At 45.3% G+C, this 27,020-nt stretch overlaps 1 protein-coding gene across 1 annotated transcript in view; it reads right to left on the bottom strand.

Moving 5' to 3' along the window:
• CATSPERB (cation channel sperm associated auxiliary subunit beta) overlaps window positions 1–27,020 on the bottom strand; it is a 132,862-nt gene that overhangs the window by 12,774 nt on the left and 93,068 nt on the right. The window contains exons 18-24 of the mRNA XM_062181030.1: window positions 18,535–18,725; window positions 14,135–14,467; window positions 9,693–9,832; window positions 6,596–6,793; window positions 5,931–6,041; window positions 4,106–4,216; window positions 2,339–2,474 (exon numbers count right to left, since the gene is read on the bottom strand). Of these exons, the coding sequence (XP_062037014.1) occupies window positions 2,339–2,474; window positions 4,106–4,216; window positions 5,931–6,041; window positions 6,596–6,793; window positions 9,693–9,832; window positions 14,135–14,467; window positions 18,535–18,725 (1,220 nt within the window). The remainder of the gene's footprint in view (window positions 1–2,338; window positions 2,475–4,105; window positions 4,217–5,930; window positions 6,042–6,595; window positions 6,794–9,692; window positions 9,833–14,134; window positions 14,468–18,534; window positions 18,726–27,020) is intronic.

The following is a 27,020-nucleotide window of genomic DNA, read 5'->3' as shown; positions in this document are numbered from 1 at the left end:
ATAGGGTGGCAGGAATGGTTCACAACTGGATCACTTAAATCCATTCCGAAAAAAGTGGGCTCTTGTCAATGCCTTGCTTGTCGCTTCGCTCTTTTTTTTTTTTTTTTTTTTTGACAGGCAGAGTGGATAGTGTGAGAGAGAGACAGAAAGGTTTTCCTTTTTGCCGTTGGTTCACTCTCCAATGGCCGCTGCGGCCGGCGCACCATGCTGATCCGAAGCCAGGAGCCAGGTGCTTCTCCCGGTCTCCCATGCGGGTGCCGGGCCCAAGGACTTGGGCCATCCTCCACTGCCTTCCCGGGCCACAGCAGAGAGCTGGCCTGGAAGAGGGTGAACCGGGACTAGAACCCGGTGTGCCAGTGCCGCAAGGTGGAGGATTAGCCTGTTAAGCCACTGCGCCGGCCGCTTTTTGCTCTTTCTAAAACCTGGGATGTCGTGTAGGGGTTAGAAATTGCAATGCTGTCATGGCACGTGGGATCTAAAGGAAAATAAGATGAGTGTTGTGGCAACTTGCCAATTTCCATGGTATGAGTACTCTCACGTGGCTAGTGTCAAGCTTCCAATGATTGAGCAGCCAGCTTGTAAAATGATTAATATCAGTTCTCCAGATCTGGTCAGAGCAGCCTCCAGCATACCACAGCAAACGGAGATGTCGGTAAAAGCAGAATATTTGGTAGTTTCACTTCACTGAGTTTTTTATTTCAAAAATGCATACATGTCAGGTGGAGTAAGACTCGCTGAACACCGAATGTCTGGATATTCAGTAACACATTAATGATTGATCTAAATTTCTAGCTAGCTCTTTTTAAAATTTATCTTATTATTTATTTGAGAGACAGAGAGCTCCCATCTGCTGGTTCATTCTCCAAAGCCCACAATGACCAAGGCTGGGCCAGGCCGAAACCAGAAGCCAGAATTCAGTCTGGGCGCAGGAGCTCAACAGCTCGAGCCATCACCTGCTGCCTCCCAGTGTGCATTAGCAGGAAGCTGGAATTCAGAGCGGAGCCAGGACACAAACTCAGGCACTGTGATATGCTGGCATCCTAAGGGGTATCTAAACCAGAAGGGTGAGTGTCTACCTCTAGTTATTTAATTCTTCCTGTTCATCTATTAGTTTTTTTGTTTTGTTTTGTTTTGTTTGTTTTTGTTTTTGACAGGCAGAGTTAGACAGTGAGAGAGAGAGACAGAGAGAAAGGTCTTCCTTCTGTTGGTTCACCCCCTAAATGGCCGCTACGGCTGGTGCGCTGTGCCGATATGAAGCCAGGAGCCAGGTGCTTCCTCCTGGTCTCCCATGCGGGTGTAGGGCCCAAGCACGTGGGCTGTTCTCCACTGGACTGGAAGAGGAGCAACCGGGACAGAACCTGCGCCCCAACCGGGACTAGAACCCAGAGTACTGGTGCCGCAGGTGGAGGATTAGCCTAGTGAGCTGCGGCGCCGGCCCTGTTTATCTATTAGTCTATGTATCTATCATCTATTGCCCACAAATACTCATATATGAACAAAGAAAATGTGCAACAAAAAGTTGTATGTTTGAGATAATATTGAATGGAGATATTTTTTCCTCTTTAAATTATTTAAAAATATTTCTGCATCTCTTCAATTATTTTATCACAAAGTCTTTAATAAGCTTTACTCATAGTTAGAAGACATATTCTGCAATTATCTGGCAACACCTTTCGTAATCTCCTCTGTAACAAGAATATATGAGACACTAGACCAGAGTGTAGCACCAATTCAATCATCGCTACTGCTAATTTGCAAAATGCCTTTCAATTCATTTTGTAGTTCATTTTTTAAAAAAAGATTTATCTTATTTATTTGAAAGGCAGGGTTACAGAGACAGAGGGAGAAAAATCTTCTATCTACTGGTTCATTCCCCAAATGGCCACAATGGCAGGGGCTGAAATAGGCCTGGGCCAGGAGCCAGGAATTCCATCTGGGTCTCCCCACATAGGATGCAGGGGCCCAAGTACTTGGGCCACCTTCTGCTGCTTTCCCAGACACATTAGCAGAGAGCTGGATCAGAAGTGGAGCAGCTGGGACTCAAACTGGTGCTCATATTGGATGATGGCGTTGCAGGCGGTGGCTTAACCTGCTACACCACAATGCCAGCCCCTGTAGTTCAAATTTTTAAAAAATGCTTTTATGCCATAGAATTCAGGCCACTGGAAGCGAGAAGGAGATAAGTGGGAAGCAGCAGAAGCAAGCAGCACCGTGCCAACTGATTTGAATCCTTTTCTAAAGAGCTCCTGGCTACCTCTTGGTATAGACAGATTTTGCAAAGCAGTAACAAGGACATTACTTATAAGGCAAAATACTTATAGAAGAAAGCAAATCCTACTTAGCTGCCAGTTTTTCCTCAAATTCACTTCAGTCACAGTAACCAGATATGGAGATTTCACTGGGATAAGTACAGACTCATTGAAAATTTTCAAAGAAACTGGATATTGTGTGACTGGAAACTTAAAACGAGGAACCTAAAATACAAATTCCGAGAATGAATATGAGTTTGCAAAATTTAATACTAATTCCATTTCCTGGTTGAGAATGAACTGATAAATTCCTGCTAGTTTGGCTATTCTTTTTTTTTTTTTGACAGGCAGAGTGGACAGTGAGAGAGAGACAGAGAGAAAGGTCTTCCTTTTGCCGTTGGTTCACCCTCCAATGGCCGCTGCGGCCGGCGCACCACACTGATCCGAAGCCAGGAGCCAGGTGCTTCTCCTGGTCTCCCATGCGGGTGCAGGGCCCAAGGACTTGGGCCATCCTCCACTGCCTTCCCGGGCCACAGCAGAGAGCTGGCCTGGAAGAGGGGCAACCGGGATAGAATCCAGCGCCCCAACCGGGACTAGAACCCGGTGTGCCAGCGCCGCTAGGCGGAGGATTAGCCTATTGAGCCGCGGCGCTGGCCCCGTTTGGCTATTCTAAATGTGCTTTTAGATGGCTTCTGCCTCTTCAGGCATGAAGAAGTTCATCTTGCAGCAGAATCGATGTAAACTCTTCAAAAGCAGTAAACAAACATGATAATGAAACCCACAACTTCCTACTGGGATTCTTTTCTGGCTAACTCCTATGCTACAAGGTCTTGCCCGAGCTGGGTCATGCCTACACCCTCACACCTGTCTCCGTGCCAGTTCTCAGTCTTTCAAGCATTGGAAACTCGGGCTCTACAGTCAGAATTCAAACCTGGCTCCCACACATATTCATATTATGATGTCTGTCAAACTGCCTGGCTTCTTTGTGACTTGCATTAAATGAGATGAATCACGGAGAAAGCTGGAAGCAGTGTTTCTGATAGATAGTAAGTGCTCAAGAAATGCTGTTTTAATTCAGTAAGGGGGTATATAAGAACAGCCTTCACAATTTACTGAATGCTGACTCTAGCCCGATGTTGTTGCAAGTGATTTTATATTTTGATATGTACATAAAATCAATAACACTGTAGAAGGCTGCTATACAGTCTTACATATACAGTCTCTACATCATATATAGTTACATCTATATAGAGTCCATATACAGTCTTTCTCTATAGCATATAGTCATGTGTATATATATATATATATGTATATATACACACACATATATATATAGTCTCCATATATGTTCTTATAAAGCCTTTGAAATAGATCTCCTTGAAAATTATACCAACTACACATTTCACTCTGCTTATACAAACACCATTAACTTGATACACATTTGATACTAATAGAATAAAATATTATTTGATACAGAGCTCATTCTCTTAGCCAACATATTAAACTTTTTTCCGGACTGAGCTCCTGACAAGGGCTTCGACCTCTATACTCGAGGACCTAATATGTAGGAGATACTCCAGTTTGTTGAACTGGAACAGTGTCTCACAGATGCCACATTTCTTTCACACGGGGAAGTGTGTGAGGGTGTATGTGTCTCTACAATGATCCCGTGCCTTAGGGCAGTGCAGGTGTTGTATCGCCGATGAGCTTAGTTAGCTGGTCTAGGTACCTGATCTCTCTGTGTCATATTTAGATCTGCGTCATAAAGAGACATTAATTCTACATTTTAGTTTTCATGTTCAAAGCCTTGCTGAAATGAAAGTACGCTGTGTGCAGGTAACCGAGTGTTGTCTTACTTTCTCTCTGCAGTCGGAGAAAGCGACAGCATATGAGAACTTCTGGGCGTCTGTGCAGTTACACTCCTCCCGGGTGGACACGTTTGCACACTGTTTGTATTTACCAGCTTCCTGCAAAGAGAAGCAACATGGGTTGACTGAGCAAACTGAGTACACATTCAAGAAATATTTGTTCCTTGAATAAGTAAAATTCCTGAGAAGTTAAAAGGGGGAAATAAAAATCACTAAGAACAAAGTAGGAGTATAAGAACAGTTTCTCAATTTTATTTGTCTCCTTGAACAGCAGGCTGAACCCATGGATCACTCAGCTGCCTGCTGGTGGGACCTAGGAAGCCTGGGTGGTTTTGCAAGTGGCACATCAGGGCCGCCAAACTCCCTGCCCTGAGCCCCTCCCTCTGCAGCACAAAAACATCTCCTGCAGTTACATTTCTCTGTGCATCTCATCCTATTTGCTTTCTGTCTCAGAGATTCCTCAAACTTTCTGTTCTCTTTATCTATCTATCTATCTATCTATCTATCTATCTCCTACACTGATACATTCTATTTGAAAAAGCTGTTTACCAATGTTTAATGGAGTTTTTCTAGGAGAGCATGTAGATGTTTGTTATTTTGATACAACCTTTTTTTCCCCCAATTATTTATGTTTTCATTCTACTTGAAAGGCAGAGAAAGAGAGAGACAGAGACAGAGAGCTCCCATGTACTGATTTACTCCTCAAATGCCCACAACATCAAGGCTGGACCAGGCTGAAGCCAGTAACCAGGAACTCCCTCCTGGGCTCCTACACGGGTGGCAGGGACTCGAAGACTGGAATCATCGTCTGCTGTCCCAGCACTAGCAGGAAACTGGATTGTGTCTTTGTGCACGTGTGTATGAACAGACACAAAAGCCTATTTGTACATGTACCTGGGCAGGAAGGGGCATTTTTCTGGAGAGAGGAGTCCACAGGCAACCATGAGGCTTGCAAGGAGCATCCTCATCATGTGCTTTTCCTCTGAACATAATAGCTCCTCCCTGGTTTCCTCTCCAGAGAGGCCAGGAGCTGCTGGGGTTTGAACCTTAGCAGGAGTTTCAATGGACCGACCTGGAGCAGGCAGTCTCTTTCCTTTTGGACGCCACTCCTTTCGTAGGGCTGGAACCCTGAGATGGAGGAGCTGGGGCTCCTTTCATTTGAGATAAGCTGCATTCATCCCACTATTCCCTTGAAAATCCAGTGGGAGCCAGGGAGAGGTCGGGGAGAGTCCATTTAGATTTCGTGGCCCCGAGAGCAGCAGTTAAAGGACAGGAGGCTGGAACAGCCGGAGACGCAGGAGTAGCAGCGGTAGTGACACTAATACCCACATGGAGCAGGCGTTGTGGTGCAGTGGGGCAGGCTGCTGCTTGGGATGCTCACATTCCATATTGGAGTGTAGAGTCCTGCCTCCTCTGCTTCTGCCCCCCCCCTTCTTGATCATGTGCCTGGGAAGGCAGTGGATGATGGTCCAAGTACTTGGATCCCCGATGCCGTGTGGGAGACACAGGTGGAGCTCCAGGTTTCTGGCTTCAACCTGGTCCAGCCCAGCTGCTGCAGGCATTTATGGAGTGAACCCGTGGATGGAAGATCAGTATCTCTCTCTCCCCCTCTCTTTCTGCTCCTCTTCCTCCCTCCCCCTGTCATATCCTCCTTCCTTCTATCACTCTGCCTTTCAAATAAATGAATACATCTTTGAAAAACAATACTGTATCTTCTTATTTAATGGATAGCTAAGTCCATTGTTATTCTTCTGAATGACTTATTGGGTATAGAGAAATACTGCACTAATTTATTTGTAGAAAAACTACTTACCTTTGACTTGTGAAATAGATTTCTTGGTATTGGTTGGCTAGGATCTGCGTGATAAAAATTATCTGTAAGTGGAATAGCAATTCCCATATTAGATGGGGGCCTGTAGTTTACCTGGAAGTAATGAAACAAAGAGAAGCTACAGTTTACTGTTATTTCTCACGACTTTAAATATCTTGATTTTTCAGAAAAGCATTCAATGTAAATATTTCATTTTTAGCTCCAGGCATTAAATACATATTCCCTCAACATTCCTACTCATTTTCTGAATTCTCAACAACTTGAACCAATGATAATATAATTTGGAACTTGTTAATAAGTGAAAAATGCTTTTAGTACCTAATATAGCTGCCATAAAGTCAATGCAATAATGTTAAATAGTTTATGAAAGGGCCTTAGTGGGACCAGCATTGTGGTGCAGTAGCTTAAGCTGCTACTTATGATGCCAGAGTCCCTTATCAGGGTGCAGGTTTGAGCTCTGGCTGCTCTGCTTCTGATCCAGCTTCCTGCTAATGCACCTGGGAAGGTGGTAGATGCTGGCCTGAGTTCTCAAATCCTTGCCACCCACATGGGAGACCCAGATGGAGTTCCTGGCTCATGGCTTTGGCCCGGCCCAGTCCCACAGAGGCACAGTACCGCTGGGACTCTCAAACCAATAGACTTTATACCGGCAGGGTTTTGATCATGTTGAAACCCTGACTGTCTTTGTGGACTCCTTGGATCCAGTCTTCCACTGGGATGGATTCGCTAGGAATGTGGCGCATGGCTCGGAGGTAACTGCAGCTGCTTTTCAATGTGGGCACGATCGTTGTAACAAAGCATTCTGTTGCTGCTTCCCAGACAACCAGTGCCAGCGATGTTGAACCCTGGAAACATCCAAACAGTAAAGGTTATTTAAAGTGACTGCAGTGTCAACCCAGAATTCGTACATCATAGTTCTCACCCTAGGATCTCAGAATATGACTATGTTTACAGAGAAATTTTTTTTCTTTTCAACGTTTATTCAATAAATATAAATTTCCAAAGTACAACTTTTGAATTATAGCAGTTTTCCCCCCATAACCTCCCTCCCACCCGCAACCATCCCATCTCCTACTCCCTCTCCCATCCCATTCTTCATCATGATTAATTTTCAATTATCTTTATATACAGAAGATCAACTTAGTATATGCTAAGTAAAGATTTTAACAGACTGTACCCACAAAGACACACAAAGTATAGAATACTGTTTGAGTAGTAGTTTTACCATTCAATCTCATAGTACAACACATTAAGGGCAGAGGTCCTACATGGGGAGCAGGTGCACAGTGACTCCCGTTGTTGATTTAACAATTTACAGAGACAATTAAGGTAAAATGAGGTCATTTGTGTGGCCCTTAATCCAATATAGTTGGTGTCCTTGTAAGAAGAGGAGATTAAGGGGGCTGGTGCTGTGGTGCTGCAGGTTAAGCTGCTGCCTGCCATGCCAGCGTCCCATATGGGCACCAGTCGGAGTCTTGGCTGCTCCACTTCCAATCCAGCTCCCTGTAATGTACCTGGGAAAGCAATGGAAGATGTCCCAAGTACTTGGACCCATGGCACCCATGGAGCCCAGATTGTTGCAGTCATTTGGGGAGTAAAAGAGTGGGAGGAAGATCTTTTTCTATCTTTCCTTCTCTCTTTGTAACTCTGCCCTCAAATATCTTAAAATATTAAAAAATCTTTGAAAAAATGAAAGAGGGGATTAGGACACACACAACAAACAGAAAGATGAGCAGATGCAGACACAGTGAGAACACAACCATTGCCAAGCCGAGAAGAGGAGCCTCAGAAGAAACCCACTCCTGGAATTGTAGCCTCTAGGACTGTGAGGGAGCAGATTTCTATTGTTGAAGCTGCACAGTGTGTGGTGTTTTGTTGTGGCAGCCCTCACAAACCAATTCAGAAAACAACTCAAGGATGCAGAAAAGAAATGGCAAAAGAGAAATAGTAAAATTAGAGTAAGTCTGCCTATAGAGATCTGTTTGAGAATAAATCATAAAAGCCAATGTGTCCTTCTCCAGGAAGAAATATATTCCAAATATTTGGCAAATGTTTGGCAATGGGCCAGCATCGAGGAGGATTTATTAAATTAAACACCATAATTACATCCAACTCAGAGCCATTCCTTCATTTTCTTTCTTTCTTTCGTTCATTCACTCGTTCGTTCTTTCTTTTTAAGATTTATTTATTTGAAAGTTAGAGTTACACAGTGTCTTGGTTTTTCATGCCTGAAATGTCTTGTGGGCTTTTCAGCCAGACCAGAATGCCTTAAGGGCTGATTCTGAGGTCAGAGTGCTACTTAAGGTGATTGTCATTCTATGAGTCTGCTGTGTGGACTGCTTCCCATATTAGACATTCATTCCTTTTAAATTCTATTTATTATTACCAGACACTTAGTCCTATCCATATGATCCCTTTAACACCTAAGATGGTATTTTTACCATCCAGGGATCTGTCGAACCTATGCTTTTTAAACTCTCTTCTGTACCTTCACACTGCCTTTAAAAAAACAAAAAAACTAACATGTTAAAAAGTTCTTAGTGATCCTTGATAAGTAGAATTAAATGTAAATTTTTCTTCCTTTTCTTAGATTATATGCTAAATAATAGTAATTAATAGATTATTTATAATTAAAGAAATTATATTTTTCTAAGTAAAGAAAATCTTGGGACTGGTGCTTGGCACAGCAGTTAAGCTGCCACTTGGTATCTATGCATCCCATATCACAGCCTGGGTTTGAGTCCCACCTCTGCTCTCCAACTTCCTGTTAATGCACACCATGAGAGGCAGCAGATGTGATAACTCAAGGGAGTAGGTCCCTGCCACCCAGGAAGGGGACTTAGATTTTTGGCCTGGCCCAATTCTGGCTGTTTTAGGCATTTGGGGAGTGAAAAAGCCAATGGGAAATCTCTTTCTCTACAGCTCTGTTTACCTCTCTACCTTTCAGAGAAATAAATTAGTTAAAGTTTTAAAAAACTGTCCCCCTTTCCTTAGTTACATTGGCTTAGCTGGTTAAAAAAATGAAAGAACTGGATCTCCAGATGTGACCGTAGAGCCCTCCACTTCTGAGATCCTCATTTTTAAAGCTTCCCACTTGAATCCACACCAAAGTGTTCTCATTGCCTCATTTCTAGAAGTCCAGGAAAAACAAACAAAAAGCCCTGTTTGGACGGCCCCCCTGCAGGAGGAGCATCACGCTTACGGTGCCAGGACTCAGCGCTTAATTTTAGAACTGGAGTTTTAGGTTTTGGGTAGCCTAACTGAGGAGTGACCCTGTAGTTCGCTAGCTTTTGTCTGAACGTAACAGGTTACATTTCTCCCTTGTGGGAAAAAGCCTGCCTGCTCCCGACCCCACACATCCCCGACTCCCCCTGCCTCAAAAGGGGATGCAAGGGTCCAGCTGTTATCCTCCTCCATCCTGAGTTACTTCGAAATGGCTTTGTTGTTTCTTTTTTTGTACATGTTGGCGCAGTACTGGTGGTAGAATATACTATAACGTGGGTCATCTCTACTTCTGTATTTATTTATTGCTAGACCTCAGCCACCATCTTCTCCCCGCCCCCTCTCTGCTGTAGGATGTACTGTGTGAAGTCATGCACTTTGTATTAATATGTTAGACATCTACGGATCTGTTTTGTACTTTTTATACTGTTGGATACTTATAATCAAAACTTTTACTAGGGTATTAAATAAATTTAGTCTTATTAGAAAATAAAAAAAAAATAAAGAAAAAGAAAATCTTACCTGACGTAAAGCTCTGCTGACTACAGAAATTTCCATAATGTAACTATCAGTATCATCAAAAATGCCTTTGGCTTTAACTTCTAGCAAAGTTGGATCTCCAACTAATACTTTCACCAGTGGTGTTTCAAGTGTGCGCAACCCTATGGGAACAAGGTCAACAGTTAATACTATGCAATGAGAATTATAACCTCAACATAATGATGATCAACTAATCTGGATTTTAGAACATCTAAGGAATGTATTAAGAAGGCTGAATAATGGCTGCAAATATTGTTAGCAATTTATATAGAATCATAGAGTTTATGTATTCTTCTTTTTTTTTTAAAGATTTATTTATTTACTTGAAAGTCAGAGTTACACAGAGAGAGAAGGAGAGGTAGAGAGAGACAGAGAGGTCCTCCATCTGCTGGTTCACTTCCTAGATGGCCGCAATGGCAGGAGCTACAGTATTAACATTAATGGTGAAACTTGATCACAAAGACTTACTTTGTTCTATTGTGTGACATTATGCATTATAAGTTCTAGTTATATCTAAGTGTCAAGCTCCATTGCCTATATTCTTAGGTATTTCTTTAAAGTTTATTAAGTGACTCAAATGTAAAATCTTGTATACATATCTCTCTGGTGTGTGTGTGTGTTTTTTTTTTGATAGGCAGAGTGGACAGTGAGAGAGAGAGACAGAGAGAAAGGTCTTCCTTCTGTTGGCTCACCCTCCAATGGCTGCTGCGGCTGGTGTACCGCGCTGATCCGAAGCCAGGAGCCAGGTGCTTCCTCCAGGTCTCCCATGGGATGCAGGGCCCAAGCACTTGGGCCATCCTCCACTGCCCTCCCGGGCCATAGCAGAGAGCTGGCCTGGAAGATGGGCAACCGGGACAGAATCCGGTGCCCTGACCGGGACTAGAACCCTGTGTGCCAGTGCCACAAGCGGAGGATTAGCCTAGTGAGCCACAGCGCCGGCCAATACATGTCTCTCTGTAAAATTCCTATCTTGTATGTTTTAAATAGGGTCAGATATTTAAAGACAGCTGAGGAGATTTCTGGGAATGGCAAAATTCTGTGGAATTTGGATTCCAAGATTTGGATCCCAAGCTTTTGCATGTAGTTTTAAAGACCCTGATGCAGTCTCTGTACTGAAAAGGGTAGCTGCAAAAATTGTTCCAGAGAACTCAGGAGCTTCTGACTAAAGCTCCAGTGTTGGGAATCGCTGACGACAGGAGTCTATGGAATTTGGAGTCCAAGATTTGGATTCTAAACTTTTGTATATAGCTTTAAAGAGGCCCTGATGCTGACTCTGTATTAAAAAGGTAGCTACAAAAGTTGTTATGGATTCCAGGATCTGGATTCTAAGCCTTGCGTTTGCTTAAAAGGGCTCTGAAACAGACACTGTGCTGGACAGGGGAGCTGCAAAGGTGTTCCAAGGAATCCAGGAGTTTACAACAAAAACTCCAACATTAGAAATTCCTGAGCAAGCCATTCATAACAAGATCCTCTTCAGATCAGCTTCAGCTTAAATGAAAGGGACCTGACCAGGTGCTACCGAGCACGGCTACCTCCGTGAAGTCAGGATTAAACTTCTTCCTCTTAAGTCTTCACAGGTGAATGTGAAAGACATGCCTGACCGTTCCTATAAACCAATCAGAGACCTGAAATACCTCTTGAAAGCAAAAAGGATCAGTAAAGCTTTTGCCTTTGTCTCCTTAAGACAAACATGCTGTACCTGCCTTTCTTGATTATCTCTGGAAACTGTTATTGATGATAAAGCTAGCTAATGGGCTCTTCTATTATAATTCTCTATGCTCAAGCTAAATGGGTTTATAATCTACACAAGGGTAGCCTATCACTACCCACTATCTGGGAATCTGTAAGATAAGTTCTTTCCATCTTATGGGTCACCCCAGTTATAATTGGTTTTGTTCCAGTTTTGCTTATGCTAATTAACAAACTTATATGTTTCAGAACTCGACTTCTGGGAGTGACTAACCATACAGGGAACACAGACGTTGGCAATAACCAAGACTATTCCAGTTCACAAAATGAATTTGTTAGATAGGATTAGGCAGAGACTTCCAGACCCTGGACAGGCAGGGCCTGCACTACGCCCCTCATAAGCAGGGAGCAGTTACAGGGGAGATGATTCGACGTCCATCAACTCGCCTTAGGATTAAGGGGATGGAGTCTCTGAGGGGGGAATGAAGTAGACAGGCATACAGGTTAAAATTGATTAGGCTTGCCCAGCGCTGTAGCTCACTAGGCTAATACTCCGCCTGCGGCGCCGGCACCCCGGATTCTGTCCCGGTTGCTCCTCTTCCAGTCCAGCTCTCTGCTGTGGCCCAGGAAGGCAGTGGAGGATGGCCCAAGTGCTTGGGTCCTGCATCTCATGGGAGACCAGGAGGAAGCACCTGGCTCCTGGCCTCGGATCAGCACAGTGTGCCGGCCGTAGTGGCCATTTGGGGGGTGAACCAATGGAAGGAAGACCTTTCTCTCTCTCTCTAACTCTGCGTGTCAAAAAAAAAAAAAAATTGATTACGCTTGTGAGCTGAAGACCACGCCTTCACCACGCCCCTGTGTGACCTCATGCCCCTACCTGGCCACACCTGAGTGCCCACTGGCCCAATCAGGTTAATTAACCACTCCCCTTTGAGAGTGGATTAAAAGTCTGGAACAGGGTGTGTCCGCCCCTTCTTTTCCTCCTTCCCTTTCATCCTGGCTTCTTGCCAGGAGGGGCCTAGCTGTAGCCCTGAGCCTCCAGGGCACGTGGCCTTCGGGCCACCCGCCCTAGGCTCCCTGGCCTACCTGTCCTAGGCTTCCAGGCCTAGATGCTCCTCCACATGGCTGGTTCCTGGTACTGGTATGAACTCAGGCTTACCTCTCTCTCTTAGATAAAGCTCTCACTCTCCTATGCATCTTTCTCACTGAATAAAAGCTTAAAGTGTACCATGCTGCCTCATTTATTTATGCCAGTATTTAGAATTCTTCCCTAAATATTAGGCAAGAACCTACTCGGGCTTATTAATATTGGGGACTTATTAATAAGCATATGGTGATATTGTATGGCACCCCAAATTCCGGTAACATATGTAGCACCCCAGACCTGACCTCTGGGGAACTTTAAGGGGCCACATTCCGATATATTTTTAAAGGGTCAAATTCCAATGTCACAAACACTTAGGCCCCTGGCACCCATGTGGGAGACCTGGATGGAGTTCTTGGATTCCTGCTGGCCCAGCACTGCCGTTGCAGCCATTTGGGGAATGAAACAGTGAATGGAAGATCTTTCTGTGTCTGTCTCTCTGTCATTCTGCCTTTCAAATACATAAATAAAACAAGAATATAAAAAAGGAAGTAAATAGAACTTTCAAATCATAACACTGAAACTCAAAGTTGTTTGAAGGAAAATGGACAATGGATCATCCTTGTCTTCTTATATTGAGAAAGACTTTCTGAAGGTTTCAATCAGAAGGAAGTTTTTCAGGATATTTAGTCCACAATATTGGTGGCAACAGATGTCCTCAGATTATCTAACAAAGTCTATAATTTCATTCATATAAGTTGTGCTTTCTTCTGTATTTCAAGTAAGCCTTTAAATATAGTGTTTCGGGGCTGGCGCTGTGGCATAATAGGCTAAGCCTCTGTCTGTGGGTTTGTGTCCCAGCTGTTCTACTTCTGATCCAGCTCTCTGCTGTGGCCTGGGAAAGCAGTAGAAGATGGCCCAAGTCCTTGGGCCCCTGCACCCATGTGAGAGACCTGGAAGAAACTCCTGGCTCCTGGCTTTGGATTGACACGCTTGAGCTGTTGCAGTCATCTGGGGAGTGAACCAGCAGATGGAAGACCTCTCTTTCTCTCTCTCTCTGCCTCTGCCACTCTGTAATGCTGCCTTTCTAATAAACAAACAAATCTTTCATAAAAAAACAATGAAAGCATCTTTTACATTCCTTGACTGTATGTTGAGCCTTGATGTACATCCCATCATGGTGAACCACAAGGCTCTACTGTGCCCATTTTACAAATAAACTTTCCAGACCTAACCCAACCAATCTGGAAGAAACAAGTACTTCTTATGGATTGTCTTCTGATCTTAAAACTTTCCTAGTTTTGTGTAATCCTACCATTCTTATATGGAGCCAATGTAGGTTCAATATAAACAATTTATGCTTTTCAAATATTTTGTTATAAAAATGTTCTTGGTTCTTAGGACTGGTGGACACCCTTCCAAGTGCATTAGTAAGAAGCTGGATTTGGAAGCGGAGTAGCCAGGACTTGAACTGGCACTCCAATATGGGGATACAGGTGTCCCAAGTGGTGGCATAACCCACTACACTGCAATGTCTACCTCTTTTGCATCAAAATAAACTCAATTTCTTGATTCTCTTAAGTACTACCATAGTTCATATTCAAGAAAAGAAATAATATCCTTTGATATTTCTCAATAAAAACAAACTTACCTTTTGTATTAGGTATGATCTTAACCTCTAAATTCTGAGAGTTTCCCAGGTCAACATATTTCACGATGTTGAGGGATGTCGAATCATCAGATTGTTGAAACCAGTAATTGCATGGCTTTGAGTATATATTCCATGTCCGTCCATTCCTTTGCCCGAAGTTGTACAAGAACCAGGAGTCCTTTAGAAAGGTCACATTGTTAGGGACACTGTTAGGCATGGTAGCGATAGCTAAAGCGTTCTTCTCATCTACAATGCTTGTGATTAGGAAGCTGCTGTGACCAGGAATCACCACTGTCTTCTCTATATCTGTATTTTGAAATAAGGCTTTAGCATCTGGAGGTAAAAGAGAAGAGATTTGGCATAAAATAACCGATGTCTGCCAAGCATACTAGTAGACAGCTAATAAATGCACTATTTGAGTTTAAAATTATAAATGCTAACCAGAGAACACATTTGCCAGATGTCAGGTTACAATTCAAATAATTTTTAAAAATTTATTTATTCATTTGAGAAGAAGGGGGTTAGGGATAGACATCTTCTATCTACTAGTTCATTGCCCAAAGGCTCACAAAGCTGGGACAGGGCCAGATAGAAGCTGGGCACTTAGAACTCAGTATGGATCTCTCACATGGATGCCTGGAACTCAAGTATTAGGGCCGTCCCTGATGCCTCTCAGGATACGCAGTAGCAGGAAGCTGCAATTGGAAGTAGAGTTGCAAACACCAACCCAGAAACTCTTATATGGGTTTTGGGTGTCTCAAGCAGAATCTTAACTGCTGTACCAAATACCTATCCCCAATTTAAATAATTGTATAGAAAGTTAATCATTATTATATTACATAAAAACCTATACTTGAGGGGCCAGTGCTGTGGCTCACTTGGTTAATCCTCCACCTGCAGTGCTGGCATCCCATATGGGCACCAGGTTCTAGTCCTGGTTGCTCCTCTTCCAGTCCAGCTCTCTGCTGTGGCCCGGGAGGGCAGTGGAGGATGGCTCAAGTGCTTGGGCCCTGCACCCACATGGGAGACCAGGAAGAAGCACCTGGCTCCTGGCTTTGGATTGGCACAGCGCCGGCCGTGGTGGCCATTTGGGGAGTGAACCAACGGAAGGAAGACCTTTCTCTCTGTCTCTCTGTCTCTCACTGTCTATAACTCTACCTGTCAAATAAAACAAACAAACAAAGAAAACCTGTACTTGAAGGCTTACTATGAAACTACTCCCTAAAGTTTTCAGTAGAAACAAACAAATATACACAGCTACATTTTTTAAAAAGCAGATTTCTTTACTATGGAATTGCTAAGAGCCTTAATAGTTGGGAATGTTTGTTATGATTCTACAAGAGAATCTTGTCATGACTGCTTTTCCAGTGCCTAAACGTGTGTTTGACAGAAGGTGTTTGCTGTAAATCTTTGCTGTGTGGGTGAAGAATTTATTGTTTAAGGATAGCATGAAGATCTAGAAGAGGCCTCAAAGCAGGGTTCTATGGAGCACCATCATCTAGGGAATAGGAAAGGAAAGAGATACCCTCCAGGCAAAAATGAAACCACTGGAGAAAATCCACCCAAGAAGACACCAAGGAAGGCTGTTTCAAGGAGAGGGAGGTCATCACGGGCTCACGTTTCTGACAGGTCATGAAACACGTGAGCAGCAGCTCTCTGCTCTCCGAGAACAGAAACAGGGGTGGGGTTGTGCTGCAGCAGGTCAAGCCAGATCAGAGCGCCGGTTTGAGTCCTGGCTACACTCCTTCTGATCCTGACTCCTGCTAATGGGCCCAGGAAGCAACAGATGATGCCCAAGTACCTCGGCCCCTGCCACCTGTGTGGGAGCCCAGGAGGGAGCTCCAGGCTCTGGGCTTTGGCCTGGACTAGATCTGGCTGTTGTGGCTATTTGGGAAGTGAACCAGGGGGTGGAAGATCTCTTTCACTCTGTTCCTCCCCATCTCTCTGTTTCTCTGCCTTTCAAATCAGTCAATCAATCCATCCATCCAACCATTTTGGAAAAAAAACTGAAAAAATAGAAAGTCAAAGAGAGCCCCACGCTTCCCTTTACTGAATCCACATGCTCTCTCTTATTTCAAAAATCCTTTCCAAAACCCTCCTTCCCTGCCCCACAATTTTTCTCTTCTCCTTTAGAGTGGAACTCCCTGAAGGAGTTACTTTTGCCCATTGTCTTTCAGTCTTCTCTCATGATTTTCGGAACCACTCCAATCAGACTTCTGCTGCTACTCCAGCTCACAGCTCGCGTCAAGGTTACCAATGACTTTCACCCCTCATCCTGCCTGACCTCTTGGTGGCGAGAGCCCAGAGACACTGCTCCTCCTGAAACACCTTCCTTGCTTGGCTCCCTAGGCGTGCTCTCTCTCCATTCTTCCCTCACCACACCATCTCGTCTGTACTGATTCTTTCCCATCTCCCCAACACTGAACGTTGCAATGCCCCAGATCAGACCTCAAACCTCTTCCTTCCCATAGTTGCTCCTTTTCAGTTGCTTTCATTCGATCTCATGGCGTTAACCATCACACACAGGCTGCCAATTCTCGGCTCACCAGTCCAGACCTTCTCCCTGAACTTCAGACTTACATGTCTTTTTTAAAAAATTAATTCATTTGAGAGATGAGAGTGAAAGGATGAGGAGGGGCCACAGAATGAACCTGCACACATTGGTTCATCCTCCAGTGTCTGCAATAGCCAGGGTCGAGCCAGGTCAAAGCCAGAAGCCAGAGACCCAATCCAGGTCTCTACTATGAGTGGCAAGAAAGAGAGAGAGAGGGAGAGAGAGAGAGAGAGGTCTTCCATCCGCTGGTTCACTCCCCGAATGACCACAATGGCTCAAGCTGGGCCGATCCAAAGCCAAGAGCCGGGAACTTCTTCCTGGTCTCCCATGCAGGTGCAGGGGCCCCAAGGACTTGGGCCATCTTCTACTGCTTTCCCAGGCCACAACAGAGAGCTGGATCAGAAGTGGAACAGCCGGGACTCTAACTGGCGCCCATATGGGATGTCGGTACTACAGGCAGCGGCTTTACCTGCTACACCATAGTGCCGGCCCGGGGGTGTGAAATATTAACCAATGCCTTAACTATTGGTCAGATGCCTGCCTCCAGACTTCCATTTGTAAATGCCCCTGGTTTCTCCCCTTGGATGAGCGGCAGGAATGTCAAGTTTAATCTTTTACCCGATCACTGCAGTAGCCTCCTGGCTGATTTCTCTGCTTCCTTCCTTGCTGTCCAGTGACTTTCCATTTATTCAGATTAAATCCCAAATCTTGACAATAAATTACATTAATTTTGCTTTGTATCTATCAGATAGTACTTTGAAATAGAAATATCCTACAAAGAGGTCGGCACTGTGGCATAGCAGGTAAAGCCGCCACCTGTGGCTGCAGCATCCCATATGGGTGTTGGTTCAAGTCCCAGCAGCTATACTTCTGACTCAGCCCCCTGCTAAGGCATCTGGGAAAGCAGCGCAAGACAGACCAAGTACCTGGGCCCCTGCACCTGTGTGGGAGACCTGGAGGAAGCTCCTGGCTCCTGGCTTTGGATCAGCCCAGCTCCAGCTGTTGCAACCATTTGGAGGAAGTGAACCAGCAGATGGAAGATACCTCTCTCTCTCTTTTTCCCTCTCTCTCTCTGTAACTCTGCCTTTCAAATAAGTGAATAAATATTTTTAAAAAAGAAATAAAATATCCTATATGTCAGGAATTCAAAATTATCATTTAGGGCAAAATCCATATGAACTTTCCACTTTCTTTTTGTACATTTAAAATTTTAATTGCCATGCCGGCGCCGTGGCTCAACAGGCTAATCCTTTGCCTAGCGGCGCCGGCACACCAGGTTCTAGTCCTGGTCAGGGCTCCGGATTCTGTTCTGGTTGCCCCTCTTCCAGGCCAGCTCTCTGCTGTGGCCCAGGAGTGCAGTGGAGGGTGGCCCAAGTCCTTGGGCCCTGCACCCCATGGGAGACCAGGAGAAGCACCTGGCTCCTGCCTTCGGATCAGCGCAGTGCGCCGGCCAGAGCGCGCCAGCCGCGGCAGCCATTGGAGGGTGAACCAACGGCAAAGGAAGACCTTTCTCTCTGTCTCTCTCTCTCACTGTCCACTCTGCCTGTCAAAAAAAAATTTTTTTTAATTGCTATAGAACTCCTATTTTCTCTCACTTCTGAGCACTGTTGAATACAAAATAAATTCATTGGGATAAATGATAGTATGATTGATAAAATACTAATATAGTTATTCATAGCTTTTTATTACATTAGAAACAAATCCATGACCTTAAGTATATGTGACTTTGGTAGATTCCTAATTGGATTAACATTTGAAATCTATTGCTCCATAAATGAGCAATGATATCAAAATATCATTTTCATCTCTTCTAGCCCTCAGAGATGTATTACATTGTTCCACTTACTTTGAGGGTCAAGAGTAAGTTTATAGGAGAAGTCTCCAGACTGATTAACGTAAAGGGAGCTGGACAAACACGAGCTCTCATTGACTTCCTCTATTCCAAAAGGATCTATCATTTCCGTAATAACCGAAGACAAAAATCCTTTGGGAATCTCATGTTGCAATATCTTTCTTATGTAAGCTGTTCCAGTTTTCCTAAAAACAAACAAAAAACATTAAGCAATTGGGATAAAACAGTCGTTCAAGTGTGCAAGTTTGAAAATACAATACATCACAAATGGCTAACAAATGAATATTTGGTTAACTTTGTTTAACCTCTGTAGTAGTCAATGAAATGGCAACTATACCAATGGGATAAAATTTTCCACCTCTGAAATTAGTAAAGATTTCTATTAAAGAATTTATTTGAGAGTCAGAGCGGGGCAGGCACCCCCATCTGCTGGTTCACTCCTCCAGTGTCCAGAATGGCTGGGGCTGGGCTTGGGACAAATCTAGGGGTGAGAACACAATCCAGGCTTCCCGCAATGGTGGCAGCAACTCAATTACTTGAGCCATCACTGCTCTCTCTCAGGGTCCACATTAGCAGGAAGGTGGATTCAGGAGGTGGAGCTGGAAATTGAAACCAGTTACTGAGATGTGGGACATGGGCATCTATATCCCTAGTCTAAATGGATGCCCTAACAAAGTATACTTTTTTAAAGAATTATTTATTTATTTGAAAAGCAGAGTTACAGATAGGCGTGCGCGGCGGCGGTGGTGGGGTGTCTTCCATCAGCTGGCTCACTCTCCAAATGGCCATAACAGCCAGAGCTGGGCCAATCCAAAGCCAGGAACCTGGAGCTTCTTCCAGGACTCCCACGTGGGTGCAGGGGTCCAAGGGCTTGTACCATCTTCTCCTGCTTTCCCAGGCCATACTAGAGAGCTGGATTGGAAGTGGAGCAGCCAGGACCAAACCGGCACCCATACAGTATTGCCGGCACTGCAGGTGGTGGCTTTAACCCACTATGCCACAGTGCTGGCCCCACAAAGTTTTTTTTTTTTTTAATTTTTGACAGGCAGAGTGGACAGTGAGAGAGAGAGAGAGAGAAAGGTCTTCGTTTTGCCATTGGTTCACCCTCCAATGGCAGCCGTAGTAGCGCGCTGCGGCCGGTGCACCGCGCTGATCCGATGGCAGGAGCCAGGTGCTTCTCCTGGTCTCCCATGGGGTGCAGGGCCCAAGCACTTGGGCCATCCTCCACTGCACTCCCTGGCCACAGCAGAGAGCTGGCCTGGAAGAGGGGCAACCGGGACAGGATCGGTGCCCCGACCGGGACTAGAACCCGGTGTGCCGGCGCCGCAAGGCGGAGGATTAGCCTAGTGAGCCGCGGCGCTGGCCCCACAAAGTATTTTTTTAAAAGATTTATTTATTGGCCGGCGCCGTGGCTCAACAGGCTAATCCTCCGCCTTGCGGCGCCGGCACACCGGGTTCTAGTCCCGGTTGGGGCGCCGGATTCTGTCCCGGATGCTCCTCTTCCAGTCCAGCTCTCTGCTGTGGCCCAGGAAGGCAGTAGAGGATGGTCCAAGTGCTTGGACCCTGCACCTGCATGGGAGACCAGGAGGAAGCACCTGGCTCCTGGCTTCAGCTCGGCACAGCGCGCCGGCTGTAGCAGCCATTTGGGGAGTGAACCAATGGAAGGAAGACCTTTCTCTCTGTCTCTCTCTCTCACTCTCTAACTGCCTGTCAAAAAAAAAAAAAAGATTTATTTATTTACTCATAATTCAGTTACACAGAGAGATGAGAGGTAGAGAGAGAGAGAGAGAGAGAGAGAGGTCTTCCAACTACTGGTTCACTCCCCAGATGGCCACAATGGCCAGAGCTGTGCTGATCTGAAGCCAGGAGCCAGGAGCTTCTTCCAGGTCTCCCACATGGGTACAAGGGCCCAAGGACTTGGGCCATCTTCTACTGCTTTCCCAGGCCATAGCAGAGAGCTGGATGGGAAGTCGAGCGTCCAGGACTCTAACTGACACCCATATGGTATTGCCAGCACTGCAGGTGGTGGCTTTAACCTGCGGCACCACAGTGCTGGCCCCCTCACAAAGTTTTTTTTTTTTTTTTAATATTTATTTATTTGAAAGAAAGTGACAGCAAGAGAAGGAGAGAGGGAATGGGGGAGGTCTCCCATCCAATGAATTCACTCTCCAAATGCCTACAACAAGAGCAGCATGAAGCTGAAGCCAGGAACCACGAACTCCATTCAGGTCTCCCATGTGGGTGCAGGGGCTCAAACACTTGGGCCATCATCTGCTGCCTTCCCAGGTGCATTGGCAGGGAGCTGGATAGGAAGCGGAGCAGCTGAGGCTCCTGATGGGGCGGTGGTGTCACAAATGGTGGTTTAACCAGCTGTCTCACAATGCTAGCTCCTTTGGCAAAGATTTTTTTTTAAATTTTTTAAAGATTTATTTATTTATTTGAAAGCTAGTTACACAGAGAGAGAGAAATAGAGAGAAAGATCTTCCACCCACTGGTTCATTCCCCACATGGCTGCAATGGCTGAAGCTGGGCTGATCCAAAGCCAGGAACCTGGAGCTTCTTCCAGGCCTCCCACGTGGGTGCAGGGGCCCAAGCACTTGGGCCAGCTTCCACTGCTTTCCCAGACCATAGCAGAGATTGGAAGAGTTTTAAACGGCAGGTGCAATAGTGGTGAGAGTGGAGAGGAAATAGATACTCATCCACTACTAAGGGGCTTGTAAAGTACTTCAAGCTTCCTAGAAAGCAATTTGATGTCACATGAAGAGCACCACCGTTTTCCACCTCCAAGGCAGCCGTCTACGATGGTGGCTTTATCCTGAGGGAACGCTGAAACCTGAGTTGGCGGGGGAAGATTTCTACACAAATATATTCCTCCCTGCCTTATGGGAATGTTAGAAATCAGAAATGCCAACCACAGGAAAATCCTATAACTGATACCATATGATTTACTTAGAGAAAATGTAACTTTTAAAATGATGTTTATGTAGTTTTTTTTTTTTAAGATTTATTTATTTTATTTGAAAATCAGAGTTACACAGAGAGAGGATAGGCAGAGAGGGAGAGAGGTCTTCCATCTGATGGTTCACTCCCCAGATGGCCGCAACGGCTGGAGCTGCGCCGATCCGAAGCCAGGAGCCAGGAGCCAGGAGCCTCTTTCTGGTTCCCACGCGGGTGTAGGGTCCCAAAGCCTTGGGCCATCTTTTACTGCTTTTCCCAGGCCACAGCAGAGAGCTGGATGGGAAGAGGAGCAGCCGGGACTAGAACTGGCACCCATATGGAATGTCGGCACTTCAGGCCAGGGTGTTAACCCACTGCACCACAGCGCTGGCCCCAACATAGTTTTACTTACATAAGGAAAATGGTCATATTAGAACACTCACAAGAATAAAGCAAAGTAAAAATATTAAAATACATGTGGAAAGAACTGACAGGCAATTCATCAAAGTGTTAATAGTCACGATTTCAATTTCATCCTTTATGTTTGTCTTTGAGGAAATTTCTATAACAAGCACATGTTAACCTATAACCAAAAATAATAGCACTTTTTGACTTTTGGCTAAGAGTATGGGTAATATGAGAATCTATTTGCATCAGGTTAGCATCTGTTTCCCTGATCATATCATCACACCTTTTATGCATGGACTGAAATGTCACATGTGTACAATTCATATGTGTCATTTAAAAATAAAAATATAGGGGCTGGCATTGTGGCATAGCAGGTTAAGTTGCCACCTGCAGCACCGGCATCCCATATAGGCGCTGGTTAGAATCTCATCTGCTCCACTTATGATCTAGCTCACTGCTAATGTGCCTGAGAAAGCAGCGAAAGATGGCCCAAGTGCTTGGGCCCCTGAACCCACATGAGAGACCCAGATGAAGCTCCTGGCTCCTGGCTTTGGCCTGGCCTCTCCCTGGCCTTTGCAGCCATTCAGGGAGTGGACCAGGAGATGGGAGACCTCTCTCTCTGCATCTGCCTCTGCATCTCCCTCTCTATAACTCTGACTTTCACAGAAGTAAATAAATAATTAAAAATAAAAATATATTAAAAATGAAAAATTTTAAAATATTTATTTATTTGAAAGGCAAAGTTACAGAAAGAGGCAGAGACAAAGAGAAAGAGATCCTCCATCCGTTGGTTCATTCCCAGTAGCAGTGATGACTGGGCTGTGCTAGGCAGAATCAGGAGACTGGAGCTTCTTCTGGGTCTCCTATGTGGGTGCATGGAACCAACCACTTAGGCCGTCTTCCTGCTACTTGGGCACAACAGCAGGGAGTTGGATTGGAAGTGAGCAGCCAGGACAGGAACTGGTGCTCTGACATGGGATCTGGCACTGTGGGCAGCAGCTTGACCCTCTGAGTCACAACACTGGCCTGAAAACAACCTCGTTTTAAAGTGTTTATCTGGAATGTCTACCTGTCAAAACTGAACCAACACAAACCTTACAGCCTTCACAAAAGTTAACTCAGAATGGGTCACAGACTTAAATATAAAATGCAGAACTCTAAAACTCCTAGAAGATAACATGGGAGAAAGCCTAGATGACCTTGGGTAGGAAACCAGGATCCAGGAACTCAATCCAGATTTTCCACACGCATGGCAAGGACCCAACTCCCAAGCCATCACCTGCTGCCTCCCAGGGCCTGAATTAGCAGAAAGCTAGACCTGGGAGCAGAGCTAGGACTTGGACCCAGGGACTTCTATATGGTATTTGGTCCTCCCAAGAGGCAGTTTAACCACTAGCACAAAGGCCTGCTCCATGCAATTATTTTCTAATACAATGCCAAAGGCCCAACCTGCAAAACAAAAAATTGATAAGCTGACCTTTAGTGAAGTCAAAGACTTCTGCTCTATGAAACATCCTCCCAAGTGACGTATGCCAGGAGGAAATACCAGCAGAAGACATATCTGATAAAGGACTGCCATTCAAAGCAAACTCTGGGGAGCGGGACAAACCTCCTTTTCCTCTACCCTGGTAGACTCTGTGACTGGAATCCTGAACTCATACTGACAAAGAGAGAAATAGAGTTTGTTAACACGTGAATAACCTTTACATGTAGGAACAATGTCAGTGACAAGTAACTCAAAGGGGTGCTTAGAACTAGGGGTTTATATAGCATATTTAAACAATATTTATTTTATTTATTTGAAAGAGTTACAAAGAGAAGTAGAGCAGAGTAAGAGAGAGAGAGAGAGAGAGAGAGAGAGAGAGAGAGAGAGAGAATGAATCTCCCATCCACTCCCCAAATGGTTGCAATGGTTGGAGCTGAACCCATCTGAAGCCAGGAGCCAGGAACTTCTTCTGGGTCTCCCATGTGGGTGCAGGGGCCCAAGTATTGGGCCATTGTCTGCAGCCCCCAGGTACACCAGTAGGGAGCTGGACTGAAGTGAAGCAGCTGGGGTCTCAAACCAGTGCCCACATGGGATGCCAGTGCAGCAGGCTGGGGCTTTAACCCACTGAGCCATAGTGCTGATCCCTATATAGAATATTTTAAAAAAAGATGTTTATTTGAAAGGCAGAGCAGCAGAGAGATAGAGACAGAGATATTTTCATCTTCCATCCTTTGATTTATCCCCCGAATGGCTACAACGGCCAGAACTGGGCCAGGATGAAGTCAGGAGCCAGAAACTGCATTTGGATCTCCCACATGGGTGGCAGGGACCCAAGCACTTGGGCCGTCTTCTGCTGCCTTCCCAGGTGCATCAGCAGGGAGCTGGGTCGGAAGTGGAGCAGCCGGGACTTGAACTTGTACTCTGATATGAGTAGCGGGTGTTGCAAATGGTAGCTTAAACTGCTATGCCACAAAAACCAGCTCCTTATGTAACATCTTAACAAAGAACAATAAATCTGGAGCAAAGCGATAAGATGAAGGGAAAGAGATATATGTTTTCAGGGTCAGCAAATTATGAGAGGGCAATAAATTAGGGAAACTAATGGCAGATAAGGGTTGTTTGGGAAAGATCATTATGTAGATTCTTTTCTGTGTTTCTGGACTGATTCAGAGTCTAGCGTTGTCTCAGGTAATTTAAGAATTATGCTGCCCCTCCTAGTTGAGAGAGGACAGTTTTTGTTGTGTTTGCTGCTTTTCAGTTGCCTTTAGCTCAAGATAATCCTTATGCCAAAGTGGCATATTTTGGGTGGTATATTCTGATTCCCTTCAGTACAAAGAATTCTTATAATACAACAGTAAGAAAACAAGCTATCTGTTGAAAAAGTGGATTAAAGTTTATAACAGACACCTCACCAGGAAGAGAAACAGATAGCAAGTAAGCGTATGAAAAGATGTTCCACATCATGTGTTGTCAGGGAAATGCAAATTTAAATGACAGAATAACCGAAATACAAAACATTGACAGCATCCAGCATCAACTACTGGTGAGGATATGGAGCAAAGGGGATTCCCTACTCACTGCTGATCGGGATGCAAACTGGTACAGCTAGTTTGGAAGATGGTTTGGTTGTTTCTTACTAAACAAGCATACTCTCACCACATGACCTAGCAATGTCCTTTGGCATTTACCTAAATGAGTTGAAAACTTGGGTCCACACCAAAAACCCTCGCAAGGATGTTTATAGAAGTTTTTGCATAATCGCCAAGTTGAAGCAACCAAGATGTACTTCAGAAAATAGACAAATAACGGGGATATATCCAACAGTGGGATACAGTCCAGCACTGAAAAGGGAGTGAGCTAGCTATCTAGCCCCAAGACAACACGAAGAACTGTGCATGCATGCTACCCAGTGAAGAACCGTACATGCATGCTGCCCAGTGAAAGAAGCTGGTCTGAAAGACACCACACTGCGTGACTGTGTCCACGTGTCCTTCCTCAGAAGGCAAACCTATGAGGCCGGCGCCGTGGCTTAACAGGCTAATCCTCCGCCTTGCGGCGCCGGCACACCGGGTTCTAGTCCCGGTCGGGGCGCTGGATTCTGTCCCGGTTGCCCCTCTTCCAGGCCAGCTCTCTGCTGTGGCCAGGGAGTGCAGTGGAGGATGGCCCAAGTGCTTGGGCCCTGCACCCCATGGGAGACCAGGAGAAGCACCTGGCTCCTGCCTTCGGATCAGCGCGATGCGCCGGCCGCAGCGGCCATTGGAGGGTGAACCAACGGCAAAAAAGAAGACCTTTCTCTGTCTCTCTCTCACTCTATCCACTCTACCTGTCATAAAAAAAAAAAAAAAAAAAAAAAGAAGGCAAACCTACGGAGACAGTAGAGATCATGTGGGTGCTGGGGGCCAGGAAGAGGGAGGGATGGGTTAGCAGAACATAGAGGATTTTTAGGGCAGTGTCTCTAGAATGATGGCTGTGAGCCATTATACGTGTGTCCGAACGTCTAGAATGGACAACAGCAATGCAGCCCTAATGTAAACTGTGGACTCCGTGATGATGATGTTTCAGGTTCAACCACTGTAACAGATGTTCCACACAGGTGTGGGATGTATATAGTGGGGGGGGGTATGTGTGTGAAACAGGGGGTATATGGGAACCCTGCACTTTACTCAATTTTGCTAAAAACTGCTCAATTTTTGCTGTAAAGGTATAATTGGCATACAACAACTTTTATTAATAAAATCTGAAGTCAATGGCCCATCACCAGTAAGCCATGATGATGATCAAAGGTGTCTCCCACTACAGGAGCAGTAAAAGAGTCTTCTGTGTTCAGGATCAGGATTGTTTTGGGGGTAATCAGGCTCTGTTCTCCCAGGAGAGGGGAGAAATCAGCCTTCAGAAGAGAAGGGAAAGGGATTTGGGCTTAAAGAGTCAGTGAATTCCAGAGGTGGAGAGAGATAACTGCTGGGTTGGAAAAACACAGCACAAAAGACAAACACCATCAAACTCAACTTCCTGTACATAGGGTTTTTCAGAAAGTGTGGAAGTTTGTTGTAAAAAATGTTTGAAATTCATGCATTTTGGGCTCTTCAAAAAGTTCCTGGAAAACGCACATTCTAAAAAGCGGCGCACAGATGCCAACACTGGAACATGCACACACCCTCTGTAGTCAGCTCCCACGCCAGCGCTGTGCTCTTTTCCCGGACCACCCTGCCCGCTGTGCTTCCTTCCAACTGAACTGCGTGCCTCAAGCCTACAAGGCTGCCAGACTGGAAGACCCTGTCTTTGTCCTCTCTTCACCCTGTCGGCAGCCTGCATCGCTGTTGGCCACCCCAACACCTCCTTTCTTGGTTCACACGGTCTCACATTTTTCTTTTTCTTTTTTTTTTTTCTTTTTTTTTGACAGGCAGAGTGGACAGTGAGAGAGAGAGACAGAGAGAAATGTCTTCCTTTTGCCGTTGGTTCACCCTCCAATGGCCGCCGCGGTTGGCGCGCTGCGGCCGGCGCACCGCACTGATCCGATTGCAGGAGCCAGGTGCTTCTCCTGGTCTCCCATGGGGTGCAGGGCCCAAGCACTTGGGCCATCCTCCACTGCACTCCGGGCCACAGCAGAGAGTTGGCCTGGAAGAGGGGCATCCGGGACAGGACCGGTGCC

Source organism: Lepus europaeus, chromosome 22, assembly GCF_033115175.1.
Source record: "Lepus europaeus isolate LE1 chromosome 22, mLepTim1.pri, whole genome shotgun sequence".
In the NCBI taxonomy this organism is placed as follows: domain Eukaryota; kingdom Metazoa; phylum Chordata; class Mammalia; order Lagomorpha; family Leporidae; genus Lepus; species Lepus europaeus.
The sequence above is the reverse complement of the archived record's forward strand: the minus strand, read 5'-3'. Positions and strand labels throughout refer to the sequence as shown.